The sequence below is a fragment of the Anarhichas minor genome, unplaced genomic scaffold (assembly GCF_050575085.1).
Source record: "Anarhichas minor isolate MPS153535 unplaced genomic scaffold, ASM5057508v1 ptg000073l, whole genome shotgun sequence".
Classification (NCBI taxonomy): Eukaryota; Metazoa; Chordata; class Actinopteri; order Perciformes; family Anarhichadidae; genus Anarhichas; species Anarhichas minor.
In genome coordinates, this window is record NW_027466519.1 from 6,965,199 (window position 1) to 6,991,569 (window position 26,371).

General features: G+C 42.4%; 1 protein-coding gene across 1 annotated transcript; it reads right to left on the reverse strand.

The window, feature by feature from the left end:
* Nucleotides 1-3,483: 3,483 nt before the first annotated feature.
* On the reverse strand, nt 3,484-24,436 carry atp8b1 (ATPase phospholipid transporting 8B1). Its single transcript, XM_076079922.1, has 29 exons — nt 24,280-24,436; nt 24,013-24,110; nt 20,163-20,276; nt 19,957-20,055; nt 19,588-19,649; nt 19,162-19,234; nt 18,537-18,607; nt 17,892-17,974; nt 17,600-17,758; nt 17,420-17,508; nt 16,357-16,547; nt 14,593-14,677; nt 14,364-14,487; nt 13,219-13,262; nt 12,440-12,596; nt 11,277-11,465; nt 10,512-10,624; nt 8,677-8,841; nt 8,176-8,287; nt 7,730-7,805; nt 7,220-7,352; nt 6,950-7,078; nt 6,692-6,848; nt 6,380-6,603; nt 5,541-5,624; nt 4,994-5,239; nt 4,515-4,653; nt 4,127-4,257; nt 3,484-4,008 (listed from the first exon to the last, which is right to left on the reverse strand). The coding sequence occupies exons 1-29, from the start codon at nt 24,434-24,436 to the stop codon at nt 3,775-3,777; spliced, it is 3,738 nt and encodes a 1,245-aa protein (XP_075936037.1). The 3' UTR covers nt 3,484-3,774.
* Between the last annotated feature and the right edge of the window lie 1,935 nt (nt 24,437-26,371).

A 26,371-nucleotide genomic window follows, 5' to 3' on the forward strand; every position in this document is an offset into this window, starting at 1 on the left:
ATTTAAATATTAGACAAAGATAACACAAGTAAACACAAAATGCAGTTTTTAAATGAAGGTTTTTATTATTAAGGGGGAAAAAAAATCCAAACCTACATGGCCCTGTGTGAAAAAGTGATTGCCCCCTAAACCTAATAACTGGTTGGGCCACCCTTAGCAGCAACAACTGCAATCAAGCGTTTGCGATAACTGGCAATGAGTCTTTTACAGCGCTGTAGAGGAATTTTGGCCCACTCATCTTTGCAGAATTGTTGTAATTCAGCCACATTGGAGGGTTTTCGAGCATGAACCGCCTTTTTAAGGTCATGCCACAGCATCTCAATCGGATTCAGGTCGGGACTTTGACTAGGCCACTCCAAAGTCTTCATTTTGTTTTTCTTAAGCCATTCAGAGGTGGACTTGCTGGTGTGTTTTGGATCATTGTGCTGCTGCAGAACCCAAGTGCGCTTCAGCTTGAGGTCACGAACAGATGGCCGGACATTCTCCTTCAGGATTTTTTGGTAGACAGCAGAATTCATGGTTCCATTTACCACAGCAAGTCTTCCAGGTCCTGAAGCAGCAAAACAGCCCCAGACCATCACACTACCACCACCATATTTTACTGTTGGTATGATGTTCCTTTTCTGAAATGCCGTGTTAGTTTTACGCCAGATGTAATGGGACATACACCTTCCAAAAAGTTCAACTTTTGTCTCATCAGTCCACAGAGTATTTTCCCAAAAGGCTTGGGGATCATCAAGATGTTTTCTGGCAAAACTGAGACGAGCCTTTATGTTCTTTTTGCTCAGCTTCGTCTTGGAACTCTGCCATGCAGGCCATTTTTGCCCAGTCTCTTTCTTATGGTGGAGTCATGAACACTGACCTTAATTGAGGCAAGTGAGGCCTGCAGTTCTTTGGATGTTGTTCTGGGGTCTTTTGTGACCTCTTGGATGAGTCGTCGCTGCGCTCTTGGGGTAATTTTGGTCGGCCGGCCACTCCTGGGAAGGTTCACCACTGTTCCATGTTTTCGCCCATTTGTGGATAATGGCTCTCACTGTGGTTCGCTGGAGTCCCAAAGCTTTAGAAATGGCTTTGTAACCTTTTCCAGACTGATAGATCTCAATTACTTTGTTTTTCATTTGTTCCTGAATTTCTTTGGATCGCAGCATGATGTCTAGCTTTTGAGGATCTTTTGGTCTATGTCACTTTGTCAGGCAGGTCCTATTTAAGTGATTTCTTGATTGAGAACAGGTGTGGCAGTAATCAGGCCTGGGTGTGGCTAGAGAAATTGAACTCAGCATCCAAAGATGTGATAAACCACAGTTAATTTGTTTTAACAGGTGGGGGGGGGCAATCACTTTTTCACACAGGGCCATGTAGGTTTGGATTTTTTTTCCCCCTTAATAATAAAAACCTTCATTTAAAAACTGCATTTTGTGTTTACTTGTGTTATATTTGTCTAATATTTAAATTTGTTTGATGATCTGAAACATTTAAGTGTGACAAACATGCAAAAAAATAAAAAATCAGGAAGGGGGCAAACACTTTTTCACACAACTGTACAGGTGCTGGTCATATAATTACAATATCATCAAAAAGTTGATTAATTTCACTAATTCCATTCATAAAGTGAAACTTGTCTATTATATTCATTCATTACACACAGACTGATATATTTCAAATGTTTATTTCTTTTAATTTTGACAACTAAGGAAAATCCCAAATTCAGTATCTCAGAAAATTAGAATATTGTGAAAAGGTTCAATACTGAAGACACCTGGTGCCACACTCTAATCAGCTAATATTTAGGGCGTTGTGTTCTTGTGTTTTGAGACTTCACAGTGGTTTTTCACAGCGGGGAAGTTTTTCCCCGTTATGTAACAAATGATGTTAACAATTTAGCAAACATCCTCTCAAGAAAATATCCGTTGGTCAAAGTATAATTTATAGAATATAGATAACTGCGGACTACTTTTGTCCCAAAAATAAAAAAGTCCCTCTTAACAGTTAATTTAATAATTATTTTATTAATCAAATTATTTTATTAATTTCCGTTGTATCGATTATTTGCTTACATCATTCAAGTTATTGCAGATAGATAACTATCTAAATATGATTCACATAAAGATTTAGATTAGACATTTACATAAAACTTATTTTGGTCAAAAAAAAAAAAAAAAAACTATACACACCAAAATAAGTTACTGAAAAACCTACCACTGAGTAACAGTACTTCTTAATGTTGCCTTAAATTAAAATCACCACAATCATACATAAAATGAGAGGCGTGAGTCTCCACAATAAAATAAACACTCGTTTGAGATTGCTAAATGTGCCCTTGGCTTTTATTAACAACCACATGATAAAATACCGTCATATGACAGAGACCAAACTGTTGCCGGTACAATCACCAGCAGTTCTCATCTGCCTCCATTCATTCAGTAATAAAAAGACGTCTGCATACAGTAACACCAGCATGGGGGGGGGGAATACAGTAACAGACCGGGAACGTGTCACTTTTGGCTTGCTGCCGTTTCAAGAACATCCCAAGTGTGATCATCAGGACTGGAAAAAGACAAACATCACCTTTGGGTTAGTTATAAACAACCAGCGACAAAAAAAACAGAACTCCTCATTATTGTTTCCCGTGGGATGCAACTTCCAAGAAGTAAAAAAACAGAAAGAACCGAACAAACTACTTAGACATAATAACATGAAGATAGCCCGAGACCTCCTTGCTGTGTTTCTTTCCCCATTAGAAGTAAGGAGCGCTTGAATTTACATTCTGCAAACAGGAAGACAAACTTGAGCTCTTTGCAGCTTCCCTACAGCGTGTGTTTCAGGCACCTCAGGGTCTATTAAAAGAACGAAACAGTGATAGAACAAATAGGATTTCGGTTTGAAAGAGGCATTTAAAAGATTTCAAGGCGGAAACAAAAAGGTGGAGGTTCCTTAAGGTAGCGACGACAGCATCCATCTGTAAGGACACTTGGGACATGTGATGCAGCACAGGAGAGAAGATCACTATTTACAAGTTGTTTTTAAATTAAGACACTTTAGAACATCCAACCACCTGGCATAGTAGCATCCCACCATTATTTATAATAAAACATTAAAAGAGCATACCTTGATATGTTTAGCTTCAGCCCGTTTTAATTTGAAGGAAAACCTTTGGATTTGCATCTTAACGGACGGAAGTGAAACTGAACTAAGATGTCTGATTTCATGCAGATAACGGACAAATTGACTGGCATAAATATATATTATTAAATTTGAATAAAACACTAACATATCAAGTGCTCCGCAGACATCCGGCTAAAACTATGAATGCCAAAAATAAGCATCATATTAAATAACGTTACGGCTCCACGTCCAGCCACACATCCCGCAATGACAAACGGACTAAAAACAAGGCTTCTCTATTTAAAAATCCTGAGTTAAACAACATTGTCAGTCACACAGTCGCTGCATGACCTAAAACCCCGGTAATGCGGTCGTGTCGTCGGTGAGCTTTTTTTTTTTTCCATCTGAATTTTAACAAAGAGTCTGTGCAAAGAGGAGGAACTGGAGGCAGTGGAGTCAGACTGGAGACACATTCAGTAGCGCTTCATTTAACTTTCTTCAAGAAAGAGGTCGCTCTAAACTCCAACCGGGCTGCAGTTTGTTTCTGCGCCGTTTCCGATGTTGACCATTTAAGCTGCGAAAAACAAGGATGAACTAAGCGCTCCTCGAACTTTCCCAAATATTTAAAACCCCTTCTGGATACAGTTCTGCTCCGTCTCACGCTCGGCTCCATCAGATGTTCTCGGCCTCTCTCTGGGGAACCTCCCTGATGCTGTCCTGGGGTCCGCCGCGGGCCGTCGGGCGCCGCCGGATGCTGCGCCCGGACGAGATGAGGTCGGCGTAGCCGCGGGAGTGAGAGAAGGCGTAGGCGGAGCGGCGGGAACGTCGGCCGCGCTCGAAGGGCGGCGGCTTCTTCCTCTCCTCCTCTTCCATCTCCATCTCGTACCTCTTCCTGTTCCTCTGGATCTGGGGGGGGATGATGAGAAATGAGCAGGGAACATTAAAGAAACACTGCCGTGTTGGGAGAAATGACATTTTATGACCATTTCCTTTTAAAGACAGACCAGTAGCATGTCGGTCGTACCTTATCTCCTACAGAGGGCCAAATGCTTTTATAGAGGAACTGGATGCAGATGACGGGCAGCAGGCTGATGCCCACAGTCAGGATGATGGTTAACCACAGGTAGGGCTGACGCAGAGCGTTCGACGCTGCACCTGCAAACAACAAATATACGCACCATGAGAATCGCGAAGACGGCGAGGTTTGATGTGGCACTTTAATTCGTTTCTTAGCTACGATACTATTGGCCAATTGTGGCGGAAAATCCTGGGTTCCTGAGATTTTTCAAAAAATAAATACAACTTTCAGAAGCAACTTCTGAAGCAACACTGAGTGTTTTCGGGGTGGAGACTATAAAGCCGGGCGAGCTGAATTAACCGCGTCGCACTGTGGTGGATGCTCGGCGACTGACCGGTGAAGGTGAACGGTGCAGGGAAGATGACGTGGATCCCGGCACTGTGGATGTCAAACATGATGCCAAAGTAGATGGCTATGCTGCCCAGGACCGCGAAGCAGTTGACGAAGGTCCAGTAGGAGGTATCCAGAGAGATCTGACGAACAAGAGGGGAAGGAGATGACGAAGGTCAGCAGGTCATTCACGTAAAAATAAATCCAACTTCCACCTTATACTTCTCCTTAAGTAGCTTTAAAGGTTGGACAAACCCAATATTCCACAATGACAGCATCATATATATTCGTTTCTGATTCAGTGTTTCAAATTATTTCTTTTATAATTTGTTACTTCAAGCTAATACCATTCATGAACAAGGAAAAATCAAATCTTACTGAATCTGACCATAAATTTTAGCTGATCCAAATGTTAGCATATTAGCATGCTCTCATCTGGGCTGCCAGAACCGGTCACACGCCCTCAAACTGAACGTGGCTCACCTGCAGGTTGACGATAAAAACGAGCGACGAGGCGGTGACGACGGCCAAGGATTGGTAGTCGGAGGGGGCCTCTCCGTCCTGCCCCATGGTCTGCAGGAAGGCCCCGTAGGGGATGAAGAAGATGATGAGCGAGATGAAGATGCCGTGGAACAAGCTGATGAAGAAGTTCTTGTAGTTGAACAACGCCCCCTGCTGGCCGGGCAGGTAGAGTTTGGGGAATTTTAGGCTCATTTTGTCGTTAACGTCCTGCAGCGAGAGGAGGAGGAGGGTTAACAAAGTTCAGTTTTTAATTCTAACACATTGACCTAAGTCTTCTCTTACACATTTACTTTCACATGTAAAATGTCAGCTGTACTAATTACTTGGCCGTGAATTTACAGAGTAAAAAAACTGCAATGTTTATTAAAGTATTAAAAATGATACTTTTAATGAAGATTTACCCAAAAAACTTAAAATGAAATGTAATTTGTAAAACCAGTAGTGTACCCGCAGCCAATGACCTTTTTCTGTACTGTACTTTGTGTCCACAACAAAGGCTGTTTATTACCTGGTCAAGAAGTCCAACTAGCAGAACAGGTAAGCTGCTGTAAGCCAGATTGTAGAGAGTGATGAACCAGTCTTCATAGGTGACCTGCAGACAGGGGAACAATAGTCAGTGCGTTTGGTCCCTTGCCCCATATTGATCACCTCTGCACGTTACGCAAGTTCTGATAGGAGGGTCCAGCCATAGACTGTATATAAGAAGTGGACGTAGTCTCCATGATGTCACCCATTGGTTTGTAGACTACAAATTTGAAGCCTCAATTTTTGGCCGTCGCCATCTTGTTGTTTTTTTTGCAACCAGAAGGAACACGACAAAGCCCTAAAGCATTCCCTGCTTTAAGGTCTATTTGACTCTAAATGGACCATCACTTACTAAATGAACATCATGCTGTATTGAAGAAGACATGAAACTAGAGATTGAGACCATAAACTAATGTTTACTGAGGTAATAAATCAAGAGAAGTAGAGTCATTTTCTCATAGACTTCTATACAATCTGACTTTTTGTTTTTTTAAACCAGAGGAGTTTAAATCCCCTGATGGCCAATAGAGAGAACGCAGGTTAAGCCACTTCCACATTGGCTTCACTTTTCAGAAGCAGAGGTTGCTGCCTGGGTCCGAGGTGTGGTCTGTCTCACAGCCAAGTCAGACAAGACTTTACTCTATGATCACCTAAACTGACACAGAGACCATCTCAAAAGGCCTAGAGGCCAAAATGTCAAGGTATACGGAAGAAATAGAATCTAATGGGCAATTCATTCAAATGAATAATTATGAAGGAAAATCTAAACGTCTAAATGAGATCATGGGTCAAAACCGCCTGATCGGGACCAATGCTGCTCACCTGTGCCGAGTATCCGTTGAAGAAGGAGTACCAGAAGTGGACCAGTGTGAAGGCGAAGTTCTTGAAGAAGAAGTAACGCAGGAACTTGCACATTCGGATGTAGGACCAGCGTCCGTGCACCAGCAGCAGGCGTTGTAGGTAGCGGAACTGAGCGAAGGCGTAGTCGCTGGACATGACGGCCTGCATCCCCTCCTGACCGCTGATGCCAACCCCGATGTCTGCAGCTGGAGGGGGGGGGGGGGGGGGGGGGGGGGAATGCTTAGCACGCAGAAGACGGTTTGTCCTTTAACGCAAATTAGTTTGTGTCCTTACTCTTGATCATGTTGACGTCGTTGGCTCCGTCGCCGATGGACAGCGTCACGGCCTTCTTGTACTTCTTCACCAAACCCACCACGTTTCCCTTCTGCTTCGGTGTGACGCGGCAGCAGATGACCGCCTCGCACTCACAGGCCATGTCCACAAAGTCGATCTGCGGAGACAGTCCACCGTGTTTGTTGTCAAGTCAACCCGTGATGTGGCGGCACAAACAGTGCAATCATGTTGACCTTTTAAACATTAACGTATCTGCACCTGTCTCATCTCCTTCTCCCAGTCGTCCATCGGCTGTCCGTCCCCAGGGTTGGTGGGAGGCGCTCGCTTTCCAAGACGACGCAGGCGGAGACGTCGACGTTTCTTCTTCTTTTCGTACAGAATCTCATTCTGAAAAAAACAAACTGAATAGATGAGCACAATCCACCATGTTGGCTGATGGGGAAAATATCGCCTCCCCCCATAGCTGCACATCTAAATTCTAAACTGGTCATCATTTGAAAACGGTGTTCATCTTAAAATGGAACTCACCAGCCATCCTCCGGTTATGACGAGAGCGTTTTTGCCCGGCGCGGGGAAGAAAGGCTCCGCGGGTTTCTTTTTGCCTCGACGTATAGTTTGAGGCTGGTTTCTCCGGTTGGACTGACGAATGCTCAGCTTCTCACTGCAAACACAGGTACAGCAGACAAACTCTTACACGACTCAAAGGGAAAGACTTCCATCCCTGATGTAGAGGTGAGACACGCAACAAACCTGGAGGGATCGGTTCTATTTCAGTTTAATTCAGTGTATTTGTATAGCCCGTTATCACAAATTTGCCTCAGAGGGCTTTACAATCTGTACATACGACATCTTCTGCCATTGGACCTTCACATCGGAACAGGAAAAAACTCAACAGAGGAGGATCCCTCTCTCAGGATGGACAGAAGTACAATAGATGTAATGTGTACAGAATGAACAACATATTCATGACATATATGATACATATAATAAGAGTAGTAATAGCAGTTAGCATTGATAATAGATTTTAAATCAACTCACTTGATGTCTTCTCCGTAGTGGATCTGCATGTCGTCTGTCAAAAGGGAACAAGCATATCCGATGTTCTCTGCCGTTTCTGGGGAGAAAGACATTCAAAGTGAGGGGAGCAAACATTGTACAAGAATTGTTTTGTTTTTTAATTGAAGCGGATGCCGCAGCATGTTCTGATCAGATGATCAATGCTTTGATCTGTAGCTGTTAAACAGCATTTCCAGTGCTCACTTCCTACGTACCAAACCAAGGAAGCAGCTTAACGGCAACATTATTCAATTTTAGAAGGTTGGTGTTAATCCAGTTTTATGTAATATTATAAAGACGGGTAGGTTCATTCCTACTTCCAAAAGTGTACTTCAACCAATAAATAGAGTTTTTTTCCCCCATTGAGACAGTGGTTCTTATTGCCTCATGATCGTGAGTACAGGCCAACTAACAGACTCTGATGGTACCTTTCTTATCTCCAGTCAGGACCCAGATCTTGATGTCCGCCTTGGCCAGTGTAGCGATGGTCTCTGGTACTCCGTCCTGCAACTTGTCCTCGATGGCTGTCGCCCCAATCAGCTGAACAGAGGCACACGGCAGGTTACTTTTTACAGGTTTTCAATCAGATAATGAAAACCAGAGAGCCAAAGGAGCAGTGTGTAGGATTTAGTGCCATCCGTCAGTGAGGTTGCAGATTGCAACAAACTGAATACTACCTCCGCTCACCATTAGGTAATGTAAAAACATGAAAGTACCCGCTCCTTCTGTAGATATGACGGGCATTCTATGCTAATGAAAACACAACCATTCTTCGTTTCAGGTGATTCTACACTAATGAAAACAAAATAGATCCTCAGGATGCTACACACTCTACCTTTAAGGGAGACATGGAGAGAAAAACAACAAAGAGCTGCTGAGTCCTTCACGGTCAACAGAAAAAAAAGATGTTCTTGTTGTTTTCCACTCACCATCAGGTTGCACTCGATCTGCTCGTATACGTGGTCGAGGGCGGCGTCTCTGTCGGACATGGTCACCTGGGCCTCCTTGTGTTTCCGGGACCAGGCTTCGTACTCCCCTGTGCTGATGTCTTTGTAGGACAAGCACAGCGTCCGCAACGTCGCGTTGGCAAAGACCTGAAGCACAAAAAAGCAGACCGTGTTTTCCTTCAAAACAAAAACAGCTGCGTACACGCATCTTGTGGTTTCTCTACATATGTCTGCTGTTCAAAGACTAGCTGTATTCAGGGTTCATACACATTTTGACCAATGGATTTCCATGACTTTTCAATAACTTTAAACCAAATTTCCATGACCAAACATTTTGTGAAATCTCGGTGTATACATGAAAAAGTGAGAAAATGTAGTTTTTAAACTAACAATGAGAATTCCAAAGCATACAGTCTACCTTAAGTGACACAAAAGTTTGATTAAAAGAATAAACATTTATAAATATACTCTGGTTGACAGGCATTCATAACACTGACACATCAATAAGAGCTTTAGTAGGTAGCAGCATCCAGCTAGTGCACACATTGCTTTCCCTTTTGTAGTGCAAAGTTTTCATTGAACCCTGTTACTGTACGGCTTCATATTAACTTCCACTGTTACTGTACAGCTGTTAGAATTGTGGCCTATCTTCTATTTGCAATTAATATGCATTCAATCCAGTTCAATTATTTAAATGAAAATGATAATCTACTCTGGCTAAGGTAACTTATCAAGAGTAAAATAATAGCTGTGATCTATACACACCTCTGCATTAGCAACCTGCTGAAATGAAGGTACAGGCACCTTAACCCTCTCATTACTTCAGGGCTCTTGAGAGCAACGTGGGACTGTTGGGACTGTTAGTGCACTGGCTGTGGTCATTACAGTGAACAGTGTGTACAGTGTGATGAGAGGACATGTGAGCCCTTGTTGCTGTAGTTCATCTCCTTGGAGCAGAGGCTGCATTTAGCATACCCTGCCTTATCAATGTATTTAAAACACTGACAGCAGGAAGCTGTACTCACGTCTGTTTAGACCTCCACCGTTATCCAGGCCCAGCTCCACCTTTATCCAGGCCCAGCTCCACTCACATCTCAGCCCTGCGTCAAGCTGCGCTACACAACCAGCCTCCTCTCCCTGAAGCTCTCTGACCTCACCATCTCATCAGTATCTGGTCCTCATGTTTCGTGGTCATGAAAGTTATTCTGACCACGAAATCATCCTCATCCTACTTTGAGTTAAAACAAACAACCTGCAACCAGATGCGCCGGTGTTCCGGTTTAACGTTAATGAGTGACCGCGTGAACTGAACCGGAACACGGGGGGGCTGCATGTTTCATCACGTTTCGTTTTTTCCTTCTAAATCGTGATAATGACGAACGTCAACAGTCGACAAAGTTCCGCATGCAGTGGACGTTAACTTAACCCAGCAAGTATGAACGGTAACGGGACATAACGTAACTTAAACTTTAACGGAGGGAAAGACGCTGTAGACATCTGAACGCTGATTGGCCAAGACTCGACACGTCAAAGATGTTCTATTGCGAAGATCACAACATCACATTTTCTCCTCGTCTCACTCCAATGTGAGAAACGCTGGCTGGCAACCCAGCGCAAATGAACGACATGAAAATATGAATATAACAAATTTCCATGACTTTTCCAAAACCTTTGGGATTTTATTTTTTTCCATGACATTTCCAGGCCTGGAAATAACCATTTTAAAATTCCATGACTATTCCAGGTTTTCCATGACCGTACGAACCCTGTGTATTAAATACAGCAGTGCAAATGAGAGGAAAGTTCTGCCAACTCACGTCCAGATCAGTCTGGGTGGTTTCTTTGTGTCTGGAGTTTGGGGAAAGACGCTCGTAGATGACCGTGTCGGCTCCTTTACAGTAGAGACGGATGCGACCGTCAGGAAATTTCACTGAGAGAGAGAGAGAGAGAGAGAAGAAACAGAGTATTTAACCTTGGCTATGAATTATTGAGTCAAGTCCCAAAATCAGGACCAGTCCTAAACTTTGTGTGTCACGTTCCTAACGGGTCTATTTGTCCTTAAAGAGGACCCGCTCCCTATGTAGATACTAAGGGCTCATTCTAAACCAACAGTAACACAATTATTCTTAGCTTCAGGTGATTATACAGTAATGACAACATTGTTATGAATATGCTATTCCATTTTCTGCCAATAGACGCTACATACTGGACCTTTAAATCTTATATCAGCAGATTTGTGACTGTAGTTCACGCCTGTGGAGGCGAAGTGCAAGTTTATATTTGTTGATAAAGTCGTCCATCTAAAGTCGAGCACAGCTAAATCTGCAAGACTGTGCAGCTAGCATAACAGGAGCTGCTCCAACGCTAGCCTTCCGGACGGACTAACGCCGTATCATTGTATGCCAGTCTCAAACACTAACGTCTACTTAAAAGTCTAAATGGCACTCAGCAGGTTTTTGACAACTGGCATGTCACGACTTATTATTTCTGTTATTATAACTACTGTACCAAAACATAATCAGAAATGCATTTGTATGCACAATAGTGTGCGTGCGTATGTGTGTGTGTGTGTGCACTCGTACAGATGATGGACATGCGCTTGCGGTCGGAGTTGAAGTCGAGCAGCGCCAGCATTTCGTAGGTGCTCTCGTGCTCCATCTCCCTGATGGTGATGGTGTCCTGCGTGCGAGACAGGAAAACGTAGCCGAAGTTCCTGGCGGCCGTCACCAGGGCGCCCTCGTCGGGAGACGCCGCCTGGTACACCAGTTCGCCTGAGGGGGAAGATGTGAACCCATACATGAGCAGGTCCTGTTCGATGCAACGCCTGCAGTTTTCTCTTTTGTGGTAATGCACCCGTCTGTGCTCGATTCATTGACAATACCTAAAATACTGCTTAATGCAGCGTCAGAGGGATACCTTGGATGTTTTAAAGTGGGGTTGTAAGAGGTATTTATCCCTGGTCAGGGTGTAACCTACAGTAGATGGCGGTCGACACGCCCCCAGTTTGGAGTACCAGCACAGGGGTACTGCTGTGGACCTGGGCAGCAGCAAAATCAATTTGTGCTTCCTACAAAAATCAATATCAGTTTAGGTGTATTCTATATTTTCACAGCTTTATCTTACCGGCAGACGTCTTTTCCAACGGGAACCGAAGCCGTTATATCCATCTATGCTCTATTCAAAGCAACCAGACTCCATTTATAGAAACGATGATTTTACCTCACAGGTCTACCGTTGCCTCGATCAGTTTGTTTATTATTGTGCGACTGTTAGGAATCCAAACTAATCCTTTAAAAACACCAAAGCTACACTAAAGTTACACTTAACACAAAATAACTAACCAATCAAGGCAGCGGAAGACCAGCAACTCCTGTGTTCTGTGAGGTAAAATGACTGTTTTTGATCATGGAGTCTTGTGGCTTTGAAAAGAACATAGATAACGGCTTCAGTGCCCCGTTGGAAAGGGCTGTGTAAAGGGAAAGTAAAGAGGTGAAAACATTGAAAACATACTGTCCACTTAAACGGTTATGGCTTTTCTTAGGTGTCTTAAATACGTCTACAGCAGTACATCGCTTTGCTCCCGTGCTGTTACTCCTGTCTCCATCTACTGGAGGTAGGACACTATGGAGAAGCACCTCATACAACCACACTTGGAAACATACTCTTCAGGGTGCATTAGGGTTGACAGACAGGTTTACTCATTAGCTCCACTCCCTTTGCCCCAAACTAAGGATCTTAGGATCACCTTCTTTGTGCTCCACCATGACGGTGTGGCAGAGAGAGAGCAGCTTGAAGAACTCATTAGCATCTTTATCCTTCCCGGATCGGACACGGGCAACCAGAGCATGATCCATGAACTGGAACTTTTTGTCAGCCTGCTGGTTCCAGCTCCAGTCGACCGGCTAACGAGGGGCAAAAGTAGAAATAGTCAGTTTTTATTCCGGTGAGTTACGTAAGTAGTTAACTGATCAAAAAACGATATCATTTTGTTGTGAATAATAATAGTTTTTCCTCTTTAGCTTATCAGTCAAAAACTTTTTCATGAGAAGAGGTACTTTTATATTTGTTGTGCATCATTTTAATATACATAGTGATCATCGGTGTCATACGCTTTATGATTATTATTTTTAAAATTGTTTTAACAATTCCTCCTTGAATAAAGTTATTCTCAAATAATAAATATAAAATATGTACTCTACACGTTTTGTATGTCTTATATTGATCACTAAAAAGGCATATCAGCAGTTTTATAATCAAGACTTGTGAAATACAAATTGTAATTCATCCGTTTCAGTACATGTTATTATTTTCAATCAATATCTGAAAATCAATTTACAATCTAAAGTATGGATCACTTTCCATATGTTGAGAATGAGATTGAATTTGTCTACGTCATTTCTTTCTCCTACAAAGACACGTGTGATAAACCTTAAAAACGTTTTTGTCACATCTTACATGTGAATCATGATATTTTGGAAGTAAACTCCTCTATAGCAACAATATTTATATTTAATTAAACATTACCCTTCCTCGGTCCAGCACAACTCCCTCAGCTGTGGTCGGGTCACCTGTGGACAGGAGAGCAAAGGACTGAGTCATGGCTGTAGGAACACATACACATGTGCAGAGGCAAAGAAGAAGTACCACATAAAGAATATTCTCTCGTCATCGGTTTGATTTCATCTCCATTTTTGTCTCCTGCTGATTTCCATGAAGTTCGTACATGCTGTTTTTCATACTGGGGCGCCAATCTAGGAAGCTCTCACAAGCCAATGCTGAGACCGTATCGTCTAACTGTGGTGAAGTTTGTTTGGGCGAACCCTAGTGCGGTCCCATTGCAGTGAAATAGTAATCTAGAAATGGAGGGGATTATGGGATGCCTGCGTGGCATTTGTTGAGATGGACACAGGTAAACAACAGGTTAACATTAGTTGGAGAGGACTGACTTGCACTTCTACATAAGTCCGATGTTTGCTTAACATCTGGGCGGGAAAAACAACACGCTAAATCCAATCCAAATAAAGGCATTGGAGATTCTTGCGCACAGTAGATTAGTGCCGAGTCCTGCTCATCTGTACACGCCCCTCGGCATATGTATTTTTTTATTTGGTCTGTTTTAACGCGTTTCCTTTCCTTTGTGAAGCACTGTACCTGTGTCACAGACTCCAACACAGCAAACCCGTTTGCAAACTTTGAATCTGTTGCCTTTTGTCGATTTGTTACTCAACAATTTGTCTGCTCTGCCCTTATCTAAATTCAACTTCTTCTTGCAGCACTGAACTGGTTTCCGACCAAATGGATCATTAAAAGGCTCGTTCTTCATCTTTCTGATAACACAGTGTTGTCAATCGGTTCAGGCAGAGAAAATACATTAGTTCCTGCAGAAACTGGTTGTATATGCACTGTAGATGGCTTTGGTATCAAGAAAACAGTTGTCATTCTAATAAAGGCAGCAGGTGTCGCTCTCCTTTCACTTTTCTCTTTACCTCTTAATGAGTTTCTTTCCATTTCTACCTGGAGAGCGTGAGCTCACTGAGAAAGGCCATAGTTAGAGTTTCAGTAACTGGGAGTGAGGCGCTAATTCTGCCAGGGTGACAATTCAGTTCTCACTAAAATATCAAACATTAACATGCATTTTTGTGTTTGAGTGAAATAAAGCGGATCGGTACCGTAGCTGCGTCCAGCGATGGTGCACTTCTTGAACTGCATGATGTTCTGTGTGAGAGTTCCCGTCTTGTCGGAGAAGATGTACTCGATCTGACCGAGCTGCTCGTTCAGGGTGGTGGTTCGAGCCTGTACGGGGGGGGGGGGGGCAACCATTGATTTCATGAAAAAATTATCAGGGTAAAGATATCACTGCCTAAAAAGCTAGTAAGTAAACCTTGAGTTGAGCTGTACCTTAGCCGGTGTGTCTTTCTCTGCGTAGTACATCTGCAGGTCCCAGTTGATGAACTTGCTCTGGCCCAGACGAATCACCTCCACACTGAGCACAAAGCAAACAGGAGATGGATTTTAATTTAGACAATAACTTCTTGGAGGTGGAGCTGCTCTCTGACAACGATGTGTCAGAACTCCACAGGTCTTCTTGTGGAAGCCGAGTGGAAAAGTGACGAGGTAGAGAAGAGGAAAGCAATGCTATGAAGCCTCACTGCTGCCAACATGGTTATCTTGGATAACTAGTTAGCAAGTCTGACGACAGTTGCAGCAGCCATGCAGTGCAGTTGGTTGTGTTGGCTAACTGACAAAATGAAATGCGACGGTGACATCAAACCTAACCAGGAACCAACTAATGCTGTTCTGTGTTTGTTAGTTAAAGTTAGAAAGAGCATTTGTAACTGTAAAGTGTTTTAATTGAAGATGTATAGCTGCACCTTACAGATGTTTTCCCGAGGAAAGCAAAGTTAAATTCTCTGAGCCATGTTGTTGACATCTGACCCTCAATAGAGAACAGTAGATATTTGGGTGTAATGTATTTTGAATGTGGGTCAAAGCCATTTTTTTTTCACATTTAAAAAAAAAAAGGGTAAAACCAACTATATTAAGAATTTCCATATGTTACGTCCATGGCCTAGAGAAGTTCAATCAATATTTGTGAACATGAGCTACTCTCTCTCAAAGCCTGAAAAAAGATAAGTGAGTCTCAAACTAAGCCCCGCCCCCCGCTGCCACTCTGACAAGATGTCAGAGCTACGTTACCTTAGAGCCCACGCTGTCACTAACTGCACTCCCTGGAGTTATATCATCTCATTTTTGGACGATCGGAAAAGCGACTTCGGAGGTTAGCAGACAGAAGGGTCTACAATATGTGTTTGAAGGATAAATCCAGGATCTCAAACTGACTGAGCAGCCAAAACAAGTTAAAAAGATAAAGATAGAAGCTAAAGCTGCAGAACACAATGTTGAAGTGACCCACCGCATCACCTGGCGATCGAGACAGAAGACAATGAAATTAAGGAACAACGCTGTTCCTGCAAAGCTGTGCAGGTCTTAATTCACTGTTACAATCATTAAAAAGCAAAAGCAGCATGTGTATACATTCAGTATACCTTCAGTTGCTCGTGTAGCATAGAAGTGCTAGCGCTAGTTAATGAGGTGCTACCGTACGCTGCTAGTGTTAGCTCCACAGGTTGGTTTTTTTTACGTAGAAACTCCTTCCAACCTCTGCGGGTAGCAAGTATTACTATTACACAACGTTTGACCAGCACCAAATCCACCAAACCAGCCTAACTCTTAACTCTCGATTGCATGAGAGTCTATGAAGCAGGGCAGGATAGTCTATCGGACGCTGGTCAGTGCCGGACGATTCTACGCTATGTTTGGCCAGTCTGCATTGAGGGGAGGGACAAAGCAAAGGTTTCCTGAGAGTCGTAACAATCTCATTTCACTCATGTCTTTTTGCAGTCAGAATACAGTAATTCTGTGGTATAAGTCATCTTTTCCATGGAGCGTAGATACTTTACACTGTCTATGACAAGGCCCGTAGTAGGAGGGCTTCTCTGAAATCAGCTTTTAGTAACAGAGGTGTTTAATTGTTGCAGCCAGAAAGACCTCCCTTTTACACAAACCTTCAAACTACAGGAAGGGGAACGTAACGTCCATACTCAAATCCAGTATCCTTGACACTACTTATCCACCTAAATACGTGGGTAAGGATTTACTCACCTGACGTATAGCGAAATGGGCACCATGGTGTTAAGGACAATGATGTATCCCCAGAAGCTGAGGAAGCCTCTGTAGGCGGCGCTCTGGTCTTTGCCGTCGTACAGATACCAGGCCTTTTCGCCGATCTCCTCGTACCAGAAGGAGTGCCCGATGGCCAGACCTGCCGCCACCAGGATCAGCAGCACGAAGATCTAAAGCGAGGGAACAGAAATGCGGTTACACAATGACTATCAAAAAGCCCCAGTGATATTGATAAACCACACAAAGAACATGCAGCCGAAGACGACGGTATATTAGGGCCATTGTAGGTAAAAGAATGTCGGAATATTATGAATTTATGAGATCAAAGTCGTAAATTTACAAGAAGAAAATATAATATTGTCCAAGACTATAAAAGCATAAATGTATGTGAAAAAAAGTTGGACCAACCTCATCACACAACAGATGCAACCTTTAAACACTGCTGTAACGCGAGCCGCCGAGCGCGAAACCGTAGTAACGCCAGCCATCGTCTGAATTTAGTTGCGTCCAAAGTTGTATTGTATTGTTAAGGATGACCTCTGAGCGAGGCGAAGTACCTGAAAGATACATATACGTGTTTTCTGTTGTCCTTTTTGGGTCATTTTATGAATGCCGACATTGTACTTTATCTTCATGTTGGGCCTGTTGTGCGCATTATTTTGCCAATGGGTTATCTGATAAATCCTGAAGATTGCCGTTTACGATGTCCGAAGTGAAGGTCCTGAAAGATTCATACATACGTTTTATATCATGTTCTTTCTGTGTTCGTTTATGAACATAAATAAATAATAATAATTAACATTTTTGCACTCGGCGGCTCACGTCCCGCAGTCTTTAGAAGGTGGCATCTACGGTGTGATGAGGTTGATCGAACCTTGCAAAGATATAGTTCCTTGACAAGAACCAGCTCAGTTTTTGTCTCGCAAATTTAAAACTCAGATACGCCGTTGTAGCTGACAAGGAAGACAGACGATTAAAGGAGAGGAATGAAAAAAATAAATGAATTGTGATGCTGATGAATTTCGCCTCCTACTTGTCTTACCGTGTAAACCATGTAGTTCATCAGCTCGTCAATTTTGGTCCTCTTGAACCTCGTCTTTCCGCTGTTCCTCATGATTTTGGTGTCAGCTCCTATGACATCACATATCAAAAGGTGAACAATGCCCTTTTCACAAATTTCGGATTTCTGCAGTGATGTCATCTCGTGTCGAGGGGTTCTCACCTGCGAAGATGACCAGGCCGTGACACACCTCTGTGTTTCGGATCGTGCAGCCTCGGAGCAGCATGTTGTCCAGGTCCAGAGGGTAGCGCTCCTGTTCCCACAGCATCGTCCCCACGAACTTGTCCAGGCGGTTGTTTGGCTCCTCGCACTCGATCAGAGCTTCGGGAGAGACAAAGGATAAATAATTTCATACTTTTATAATTATTTATATTTCACTTTAAAAGTCTGAGTGACTAAAAGTGAATCAGGTTTATGCAAATAACCTTGGCTTGTAGTGGTGAAGCGTGCCTACCATTAAACTCAGCCAGCTGACGCACCTCCTGCAGCCTCTCATCGGTCACTCTGAGTCCCAGCCTAAACTTCAGGTTGGTCTCCCTGAAGGGGAAAAAAAAACATACGTAAAAAGTACTGAAAACCAAGCCCTGAGGAAAGCACAATCACAGGTAAATGTTTAATTTCACTTGTTGTTAGGAAATAACGTGATCAGTCAAGATAAATAAAGCTTATTTATGAAAAAAAAAAAAAATGTAATTCTCTGATGCAAGCTGCGTGCCACATAGCTAGTTAATAGTTCCATTAGAGCCACATGTAGGCCTCTGTTTGATTTCAAAGGCGTTTCTCACTTAATCGCAGAACATACGGTCACACTGGTCACAAGGCCGAGCTTGGCAGTTTGTTTAGCTCTTGGCAGAAGCTCTTTACACATTTGCTCTCCTCTTATCGGTGCGTAATGTGTTGACTGAACTCTTGAAGAAAATACGGCTCAAACTAAAACTTGTCAGAACAAAGAACGCTGAGCAGCAGTATCTCTAAACAGAATGTATTCCAATTGAATAGCGCAGTCATTATTACAGTTCAAAACGAAGTGTCCTTAACACTAAATTACGATAACAATTATGTGATTCTGGTAAAACAAAAAAATGTCATAGAGTCTTACCCGTCGAGCTCAGCTGTTTCTACATAGGTGAGGCTGTTTGGGTTGGAGCTGGATAACAGCAGGATGTCAGCCTGAAGAGGATACAAAAGATATACAAATTAAAAAAAAAAAAAAAAAGGCAATTCATCAAGCATTCGGAAGTGTTTAGACCACACATCTGCTTTCTGCTGCATTTCTGCCCTGCTTCAAAAAGGCCAGTGTGTAGGATTTAGAGGGATCTATTAAGCAGAAATGGAATATAATATATTTAAAAACATTACCTACCCTCGCTTTAATATGTGCTTACTGACTGACCGTGAACCTGAACAGATCTACAGCAGTTAGCCACGTTATCGCTACCCAACTATTGTGACCGATGTAACCAGGTAGAATAACTGTTGATAGATTGAACATAAAATGTTTTAAAAATAACTACAGGTCTATGAAAATTAGATAAAAAATAATAATTTTCTCAAAGTTGTCAACGATTAACAAAGACATTTCTGATGGTTTCGAGGTGCCACTGTGGGTCAGCTGGAACTTGCAGGAAGTCACACGAGGGCATTTGATCCGTTTACCTGCTTCAGTCAGTCAGCCAAGTTACTGTTACACATTTCAGAAAGAAAATGATCATAAATCATCATACCGGAATGAAGTCGTTCTTCTTCAGACGAACCACGTCTCCAACCTGGAGGTTTCTCCACTTCAACTCTTGGAACCTGAAGCAGAGACCGATCAGAGTTTTTATATTTGTATGTTGTTCTCTTTTTTTAAATGGAGGACAAGAAGGTTTGGGGAGCTTCCACTTACTGGCCCACATTGTACAAGAACAAACCTCAAATACAACACAAAACACAATTTGATATGTGTCAGATGTCAAAGTAGATTTATTTCAAAATGCTAAATAAATGCTCAAAATACTTCTTTTAACGTTTAATGTTCTGATTCGAAAACACGTGGTCAACCGAGAACTCCAGCTACTGGCATTTCTCAAAAATGGCGTCAGTATTTAGAGATAGAGGATATCTTGTTTTATAACTCAAAGCGAATAGAAAATGTTTGTTGTTCTGACCCGCCGTCCAGCAGCACATCACACTTCCTGTTGTTGATCTCCTTATCCATCCTGTGCCGCGCCTGGAAGAATTTTAAATAAAAAGATGTCAGGACAAGACGGATAACTTCCTACTTATGTAATCACGTGGTAATGTACTGGAGCTTGAACAGCAATCAATTGATTTCTAGATCTTTGTCTGAAATTGATTTTTTTGCACTCCTTTGCATCAACAATTAACAAACTTGTGTAAATATGAAATCATATTTATTTAATATTATACATTTAATTTTGTATTACAGTATTACAATGATAAAACCTCACATGGATTTAGCAGTGTGTGTGTGTGTGTGTGTGCGCGTGCGCGTCTTTCCAAAAGAGAAGTATTACCAGATCGTCCACCAGGTCTTTGATGGCAGTGACTCCCAGCACCACCACCAGAGGAATCAGTGTGGTGTACCAGGGCAGAGTAGTAATGTCCGGAATAATCTAACAAAAAAACAAACAAAAAAAACAGTTGATGGTACTTACTGGTCCTTTTTTTATTGCAGCACTATACATCAGAAGACAGGAGGTTACTCTCTTTTCAGATGTACCTGTAAGATGAGCAGAGCCAGGAAATAGAGGTTGGCGACTCTCTTAAACTGCTCGTACAGGTTCAGAGGGAGGAAGGTGAGGACGTTGTACTTGTACGTCTTGATGGAGTTTTCCTGCAGAGAAGAAACACAATGATATGATGGGTGCAGAGTGAGTTAGTATTTTTTATCCTGTGCTGATAAACTCTTAAAAAGGGGCACTACGCCACTTTTACACATGAAGAGCAGTTTGTTGGTCATCAGGAATACTACTCAACCTGTGAGAACAGTTGCATGATCAGTGAGATACTCTGAGAAAATAACCCTGATGATGTCATAGTGATGTCATCCAGCTTACTCATCTCTTTAAATTCATAACAAAAAAAATGTGTTTCAAAGTGCTTAGTAGGCTGTTTTGACCCTTGACCCCCTTAATATACTCTGTTGCATGGATTTCGAGCATTTTTTTAGTTTTACTCTATACTGTCTATAAGAAGTGGATGCAGTCGAGGTGACGTCACACATCGATTTGCGGATTGCGGTTTTGAAGCCTTGAGTTTGGCATTTTGGCAGTCACCATCTTGGATTTTGGCCACCACAATTATTTTTTTTTGCAACCAGGGAGCACGAGTGACCATATTTGGAACATAACTTACTAAATGAACATCATGCTGTATTGAAGAAGACTTGAAACTAGAGATTGAGACCATAAACTCATGTTTACAATGTTTACTGAGGTAATAAATCAAGAGAGAAGTAGAGTCATTTTCTCATAGACTTCCATACAACCAGACTTCTTTATGCAACAAGAGGAGATGCCCCCTGCTGGCCATTAGAGAGGATGCAAGTTTAAGGCACTTCCTTATTGGAGGCAGCTGCCTTTACAAAGTACGTACTCTTGCCTGCAGTATGCATTTAATTGGGAAAACCAATTGCACCTTGAACCATTTGTCCTGAATCGTCAGTTCTCATGGTGTCGGTAGTACTGAGGCAGTGCTGTGTTGCAGCAGAGGAGAACCATCTGAACTTTTACGTTACAGCCTGGTTTCCACTCAGCGGCAAGTCCGTCCCTCCCACGGTGTCCCCCACCAAGACACTGAAGCCCTACCAGCTCCAGATCTGTTCTGAGAGTTTTGTTTCACAGAACAACATCAATCGTTCTGACCCCAAAAGTGTTGGATGGGCTTGAGTTCAGGACAATCAACTTCTACCACACCAAACTGGGGAAATGTTTATGGGGAAACGTTTTATTTTCAAACAAAGTGTTGCGACAAAGTTGGAAGAACACTACGGTCTAAAAATATCATCGGATGCTTCATAAATAACAATGGAACTAGCCTAAACCAGGGAAAACGGTCCCAGACCAAAAGTAGGTGGACAGGTGACATGGTTAGAGTATCACTTTGCTGAAATGTCTCCTCTACAACAGAAGCACTAGCAAGTGTCTGGGTTGACTGTGCAGGCAGTGGCCCAGTTAGTAGGGACATCAGTAATAAGACAAGAGCTGCATTTCATTACAGACAACCATCGGAACTCTGACAACTCCACCAGCTTTCTGGTAGATCTCGGACTCTAGAATGCACAAAGGGTTACTGTTCTTCGAAACATGTTGTGGCTTCAGTCCCACAGAGTCTCGCTGTGTCTATTAGTGAGATACAGGTCGGCTCAGCTGGATGATCAGCTTTCATCCTCCACGAAGACCGACGACACAAAAACTCTCAAATGACTCAGCAAAAACAGAGGTGAGGAGGAAGCACACATAATATCAAATTAACACAGCCGACTTCCTTGTTGGTGTTGTTCATCAAATTCAACCTGCGATTCTTGTTTTACACTCACTGTTCTTTGGTAATTATGTCAAATATTGCAGCAACCTGGCCTCATAGACATGTGTAGTATGAAGTCGGTTAATGCGTATTGATGCCCATCTTACACATGCTTTTGTTTGCTCAGTAATACTGATCTTATCTACTTATGGTGCATACATTTCATTTAAAAAGGGTTTAATAGTTAAAAAGAGGTCACTTTGTCTTGCTAAGAGACCAGAAATTACAAAAGTAGCACATTGATAACCTGCCAGCTGTAACATTCATATGATTTAAAGTTTAACCATGTTACTTTTGAATGAGGAAATAGCACAGTTTTCCTCTTACGAATGAAAAGTTACGTTGATGAGCAATAAAACACCCACTGATCCAATACAATAAGAGGTTTTGCTGGTGCAGTCTTTTATACTCCTAAAGGGACACGTACACAGGCCGCTGTGGTTACCAAGGACGAAAAGTAGTTCTCTTTACCCTGTCGGCTTGGAGGAAGCATTCCACACACGCAGTCGATCGCTACATCAACGCTTGTATCAGACTTGTCCACGCACTGAACCCAGACGTACACCCTCTGATGTCAACACAGACTCCAGCAGACTCGCAAAGTATAACTTCAGCTTTACTTTGTCTAGTGTGACCTTTAGCTGATGGTGGCTAATGTTTGATAATAGCAGCAAGCTGAAGATGGATATATCTGCGTAACTCGCATTTGCTTTTCTCTTTCCGGATTTTAGGACGTATCCGTATGTGCTGCTGTAACACGATATGTTGGCATGTATCGCTGTCCAATAATTGTCTCTTTTGGGGCTCAACATTTTTGTAGCACCAGTTGGATCTGGTCATAAAAGACGTGGGTACGGGACGAGTTTGGGTCTCAGTTTTGAGTCTTTTGCTTTTTAAAAATTTTCCAAAATCATCCTTCAGGTTGATTCTGACATGCAATAGCTGCAGATCACACAGTCTCACAGAAGCGTAGTATTTACTAACCGACTCTTGCAGGTTTGCATCTCTATCAGTATGACTTGTAGATGCATTGCTCTTTTCCAGCCTTAAACACCGTTGCATAACCCACAATGACAAAGTAACGTAGACGAAAAACTACCAGGAAATGTTGACTCATCAATCCACTCTCTACTGCAAGTGTAATTCTCTGTAGGTTGATTGTGATAGAAATGAACTAGTGGTGTAACGGACTATTGTCGATGTGTGATACGTGCAGTAGTTTGAAATTGACAGGAGTTACATTACGATGCGTTCAGGCTCTGTTCAGTGAAAGAGTATTAGGCGAAGGTAAATAAATGATAACGTTATGATGTGTTCACACGTAATCTCGTAAAATGTAGTGTTGGTGAGAATCTAGTTGTTTGAAGGAGATGTTTTCACAACAACAAAGAGATATTAGAGATGAATTATGACCTGCTAACACTAGCTATAAGCAGCTTATAATACATCATTAAAACTACTAATATACAATCTTTTACTTCCTTGTTTTTATGAAGGAAAACTATAACAAAGTAAAAGGATAACATTTAGAATGTCTGATGGTTTACTGACTTCAGAGCGGTTGAAATGATTTTTGGGACGGTGGCAAAAAAATAAAATAGTCTGGAGCTGCTATAATGAACCACAAAAGGGATCTGTATCTGCCATTATGGATCATCAATGATCAGCAATTAGTATCGGTGGAAAAAAAAGATCATCTGAGATCTCTAAAAGTTATATTTGCTCCCTGTGAACCGATCCGTCATACGATCCAAACCAAGTGTTTTATGATCTGTTGCACCACTAAAATGAACTGAAACCAATGACAGCCTTGAAGGAAGAAAATCTATCTAATCACTGATGAATGATTTGAAATATAGACTGCATGATAAACGGCCCATTTAAAACATGCCAAACACAAAATGTCTTTGTCCAGGGTGTGTCAGCCATGCTTTATATGCTCAGGATTAGTTTCCACCAGGACCAACAAGGATGAGGATAAAGGCGCCTTCGGACCATTAAAGTCCCATAAACAGCGGTTTTATGTCAGGCATGACAGAACTTACAGAGTATCTGCTCTTCTTGATGCATAGGAAGACTTTTTTCTGAAACTCTGGCAGCTGGTGATAAGGTCGGTCGTTGGCTTTCACCTTCCACCCCATCTCTGAAACAGAAAACAATATGGAATATGGTCTCCTTCACTAAAATGTAAACTACAGAATTAAAGTTTTTGTACAACGCACTAAATTAAACTGGTCCATCTTCTTATGAGTGTGAAGTTCACTCAAAGATTAAATTAAAAGAAAGTCATAAGTGTGTCTTAAGCGTCTCACCGCTGGGTTTAGCTTCCACAGGGGGCAGCGGGGCTCCTGGCGGCTCTTCTTCTGGTTCCTCTTCAGAGCTTGCCTCCAGTTCGTCATCCGTCTCGTCGTCGCTGTACGGCATGACCTCATCGTCAGGCCCCAGGGAGTCCACACGATGCCGATTCATCTTTGCACCTCAGGTATCTGAGAAAGAAGAAAAGTTGCAGTTCATGAATAAATGTAACATGACGTAATTCACATTTTAAAGCAATCAGAACACAAATGGGTAACAGGTTTTTATACTTTCCGAAACAAACAATCTGACAATGGACTGGACATGCCCCTTCAGAAAAAAAGCATGTACGGTTGGAATTATTGAATACTGTACAAACATACTGAAGAATCGTCAGGCCTCAGACACTCAAAATGAGGTGGAGAGAAGCAAAGAAACGCTGAGTCAGCTGACATTTGCAGCAACAGTGACTCTCCCTACAACAACAAACCAAACATGTTCAAAAACGACAAACGACTGTGAAAATGTATCCGGAAAGATCAGACCGCCAAGGAAGAGCACAGACGGAACAGGAATGCAGATCCAGTGAATCAGGAAACAAGGATGATAAATGAATCAGCTGTTCGAGATGAAGTCAGAGGTAATCTGCATGTCTTAACGTTATGACTTTATGATCTATCAGCTGGATCAGTTTCACTCATCTATTGTGTACAGCCATCGATGCTCATTAAACAAAGAAATAAAGAGCTGCAGTTCGGGTTTACCTCCTGATGTCATGTCACGCGTTGTGTGATGACTTTGCGGTGTGTGTTTGTGTGTTCAAGTGTCACAATGAACATGCACACATCTGCGACTCTGAGGAATGTGACCGCACCTTCTTGATCATTCGATTTTCCCCTCAATAGAGACCAACGTATCCGCCCGAATCAAACGGCGTTTAGAGTCAACACTTCAAAAAGGTCTGGACCACACCGTCCCGCCGCCGGAAATACTCACTAGATCAGCGACTGTGTATTAATCCGCTGCTGAAAATAGTCCCCAACAAAAGCACCATTTCCTCCTGTTTGAATAACATTTGATAAAAACTACAATACCCAGCTGTTTCAGTGTATTACTGAGCCTTTAAAGAGCAAATCCACTGCATCACTGGAAATCATCCGCCTGACGGCTCCTGGTTAGCAGGTGCAGAGTTTGGGTTGGCGCTTCCCATCACCTTAATGTTTAATGATGCGGAGGAGTCCATTAGCACAGCTGATAAGGCTCATTAGTCCGGTTTCCAAGAACAAACGCACCTAAAAAGCACTCCACAGGGTCACGCAGGGACTACGGCAGGACTCAAACTTGTGAAATGGAAGTGTTGAAGAGAGAGAAGGGGGCCGCTTGTAGTCCAGACCAAATGTCTTTTCCCCACTTCTAGATATGTCCATTTTCTGTTCCATCACTGCGTAGTTTTTAGTTTACTTAGTTGGTAGGAATTTGCATTTCATTTTGAAAGTGTATTGCCTCGATACAAGAGGGCAGAAGTTTACAGTCTACTAACGTGAACATTTAGCTCAAAGCACCACTATGCCCAAGTACAGCCTCACAGAGCTGCTACCATGCTAGCACAGAGCTGCTTTTATCACTAACAAATACATGCAATTTAATGTTTTAGATACTTTGTATACTACAGGGTAGATCAGTAGTATAGTGTGTTTTTTTTGCGTATTCTGTGACTGAATGAAGCTCTGGCGGGTCACACAAGTCTGCACAAAACTAAGTGAGGAGGTGGAGGAAAACAGAATTTAAAAAATCTAGGCAGAGGAGTGAAAGAATGAGAGGAGGGAGTAAGATGACAGCTAATCTCTCAGCAGGTATTTCAAATACGAATTACAATGTCTTCAGTACTTTATCCTTTAGTTTTGGCGACAGCAGTTGAGACGGAGTAAAAGTGGATTTACGGGGCAGATTCTCCATTGAACAATGAAGCAAATAAAAGAGGAATCATTGCCCTCCCAGAGAAGACCTCCAAGATGAGCACCGGTCGTCTTGAAACTAGTCTTAAACACTTTTCAGCAGTTTGAGTCCAGATGGACTAAAGGAAACCTCGACATCAGACGTCTTCATCCG

What these genes read in the sequence shown, in the direction of transcription:
- atp8b1 (XM_076079922.1), bottom strand. Translation starts at nt 24,436, where the DNA reads ATGAATCGGCATCGTGTGGACTCCCTGGGGCCTGACGATGAGGTCATG. An exon ending in AAGACCTGGTGGACGATCTG is followed by an intron (nt 19,650 to 19,956) that starts GTAATACTTCTC and finishes AAATTCTTCCAG; the next exon opens with GCGCGGCACAGGATGGATAA. An exon ending in CGACGTCAACATGATCAAGA is followed by an intron (nt 6,604 to 6,691) that starts GTAAGGACACAA and finishes CCCCCCCTCCAG; the next exon opens with CTGCAGACATCGGGGTTGGC.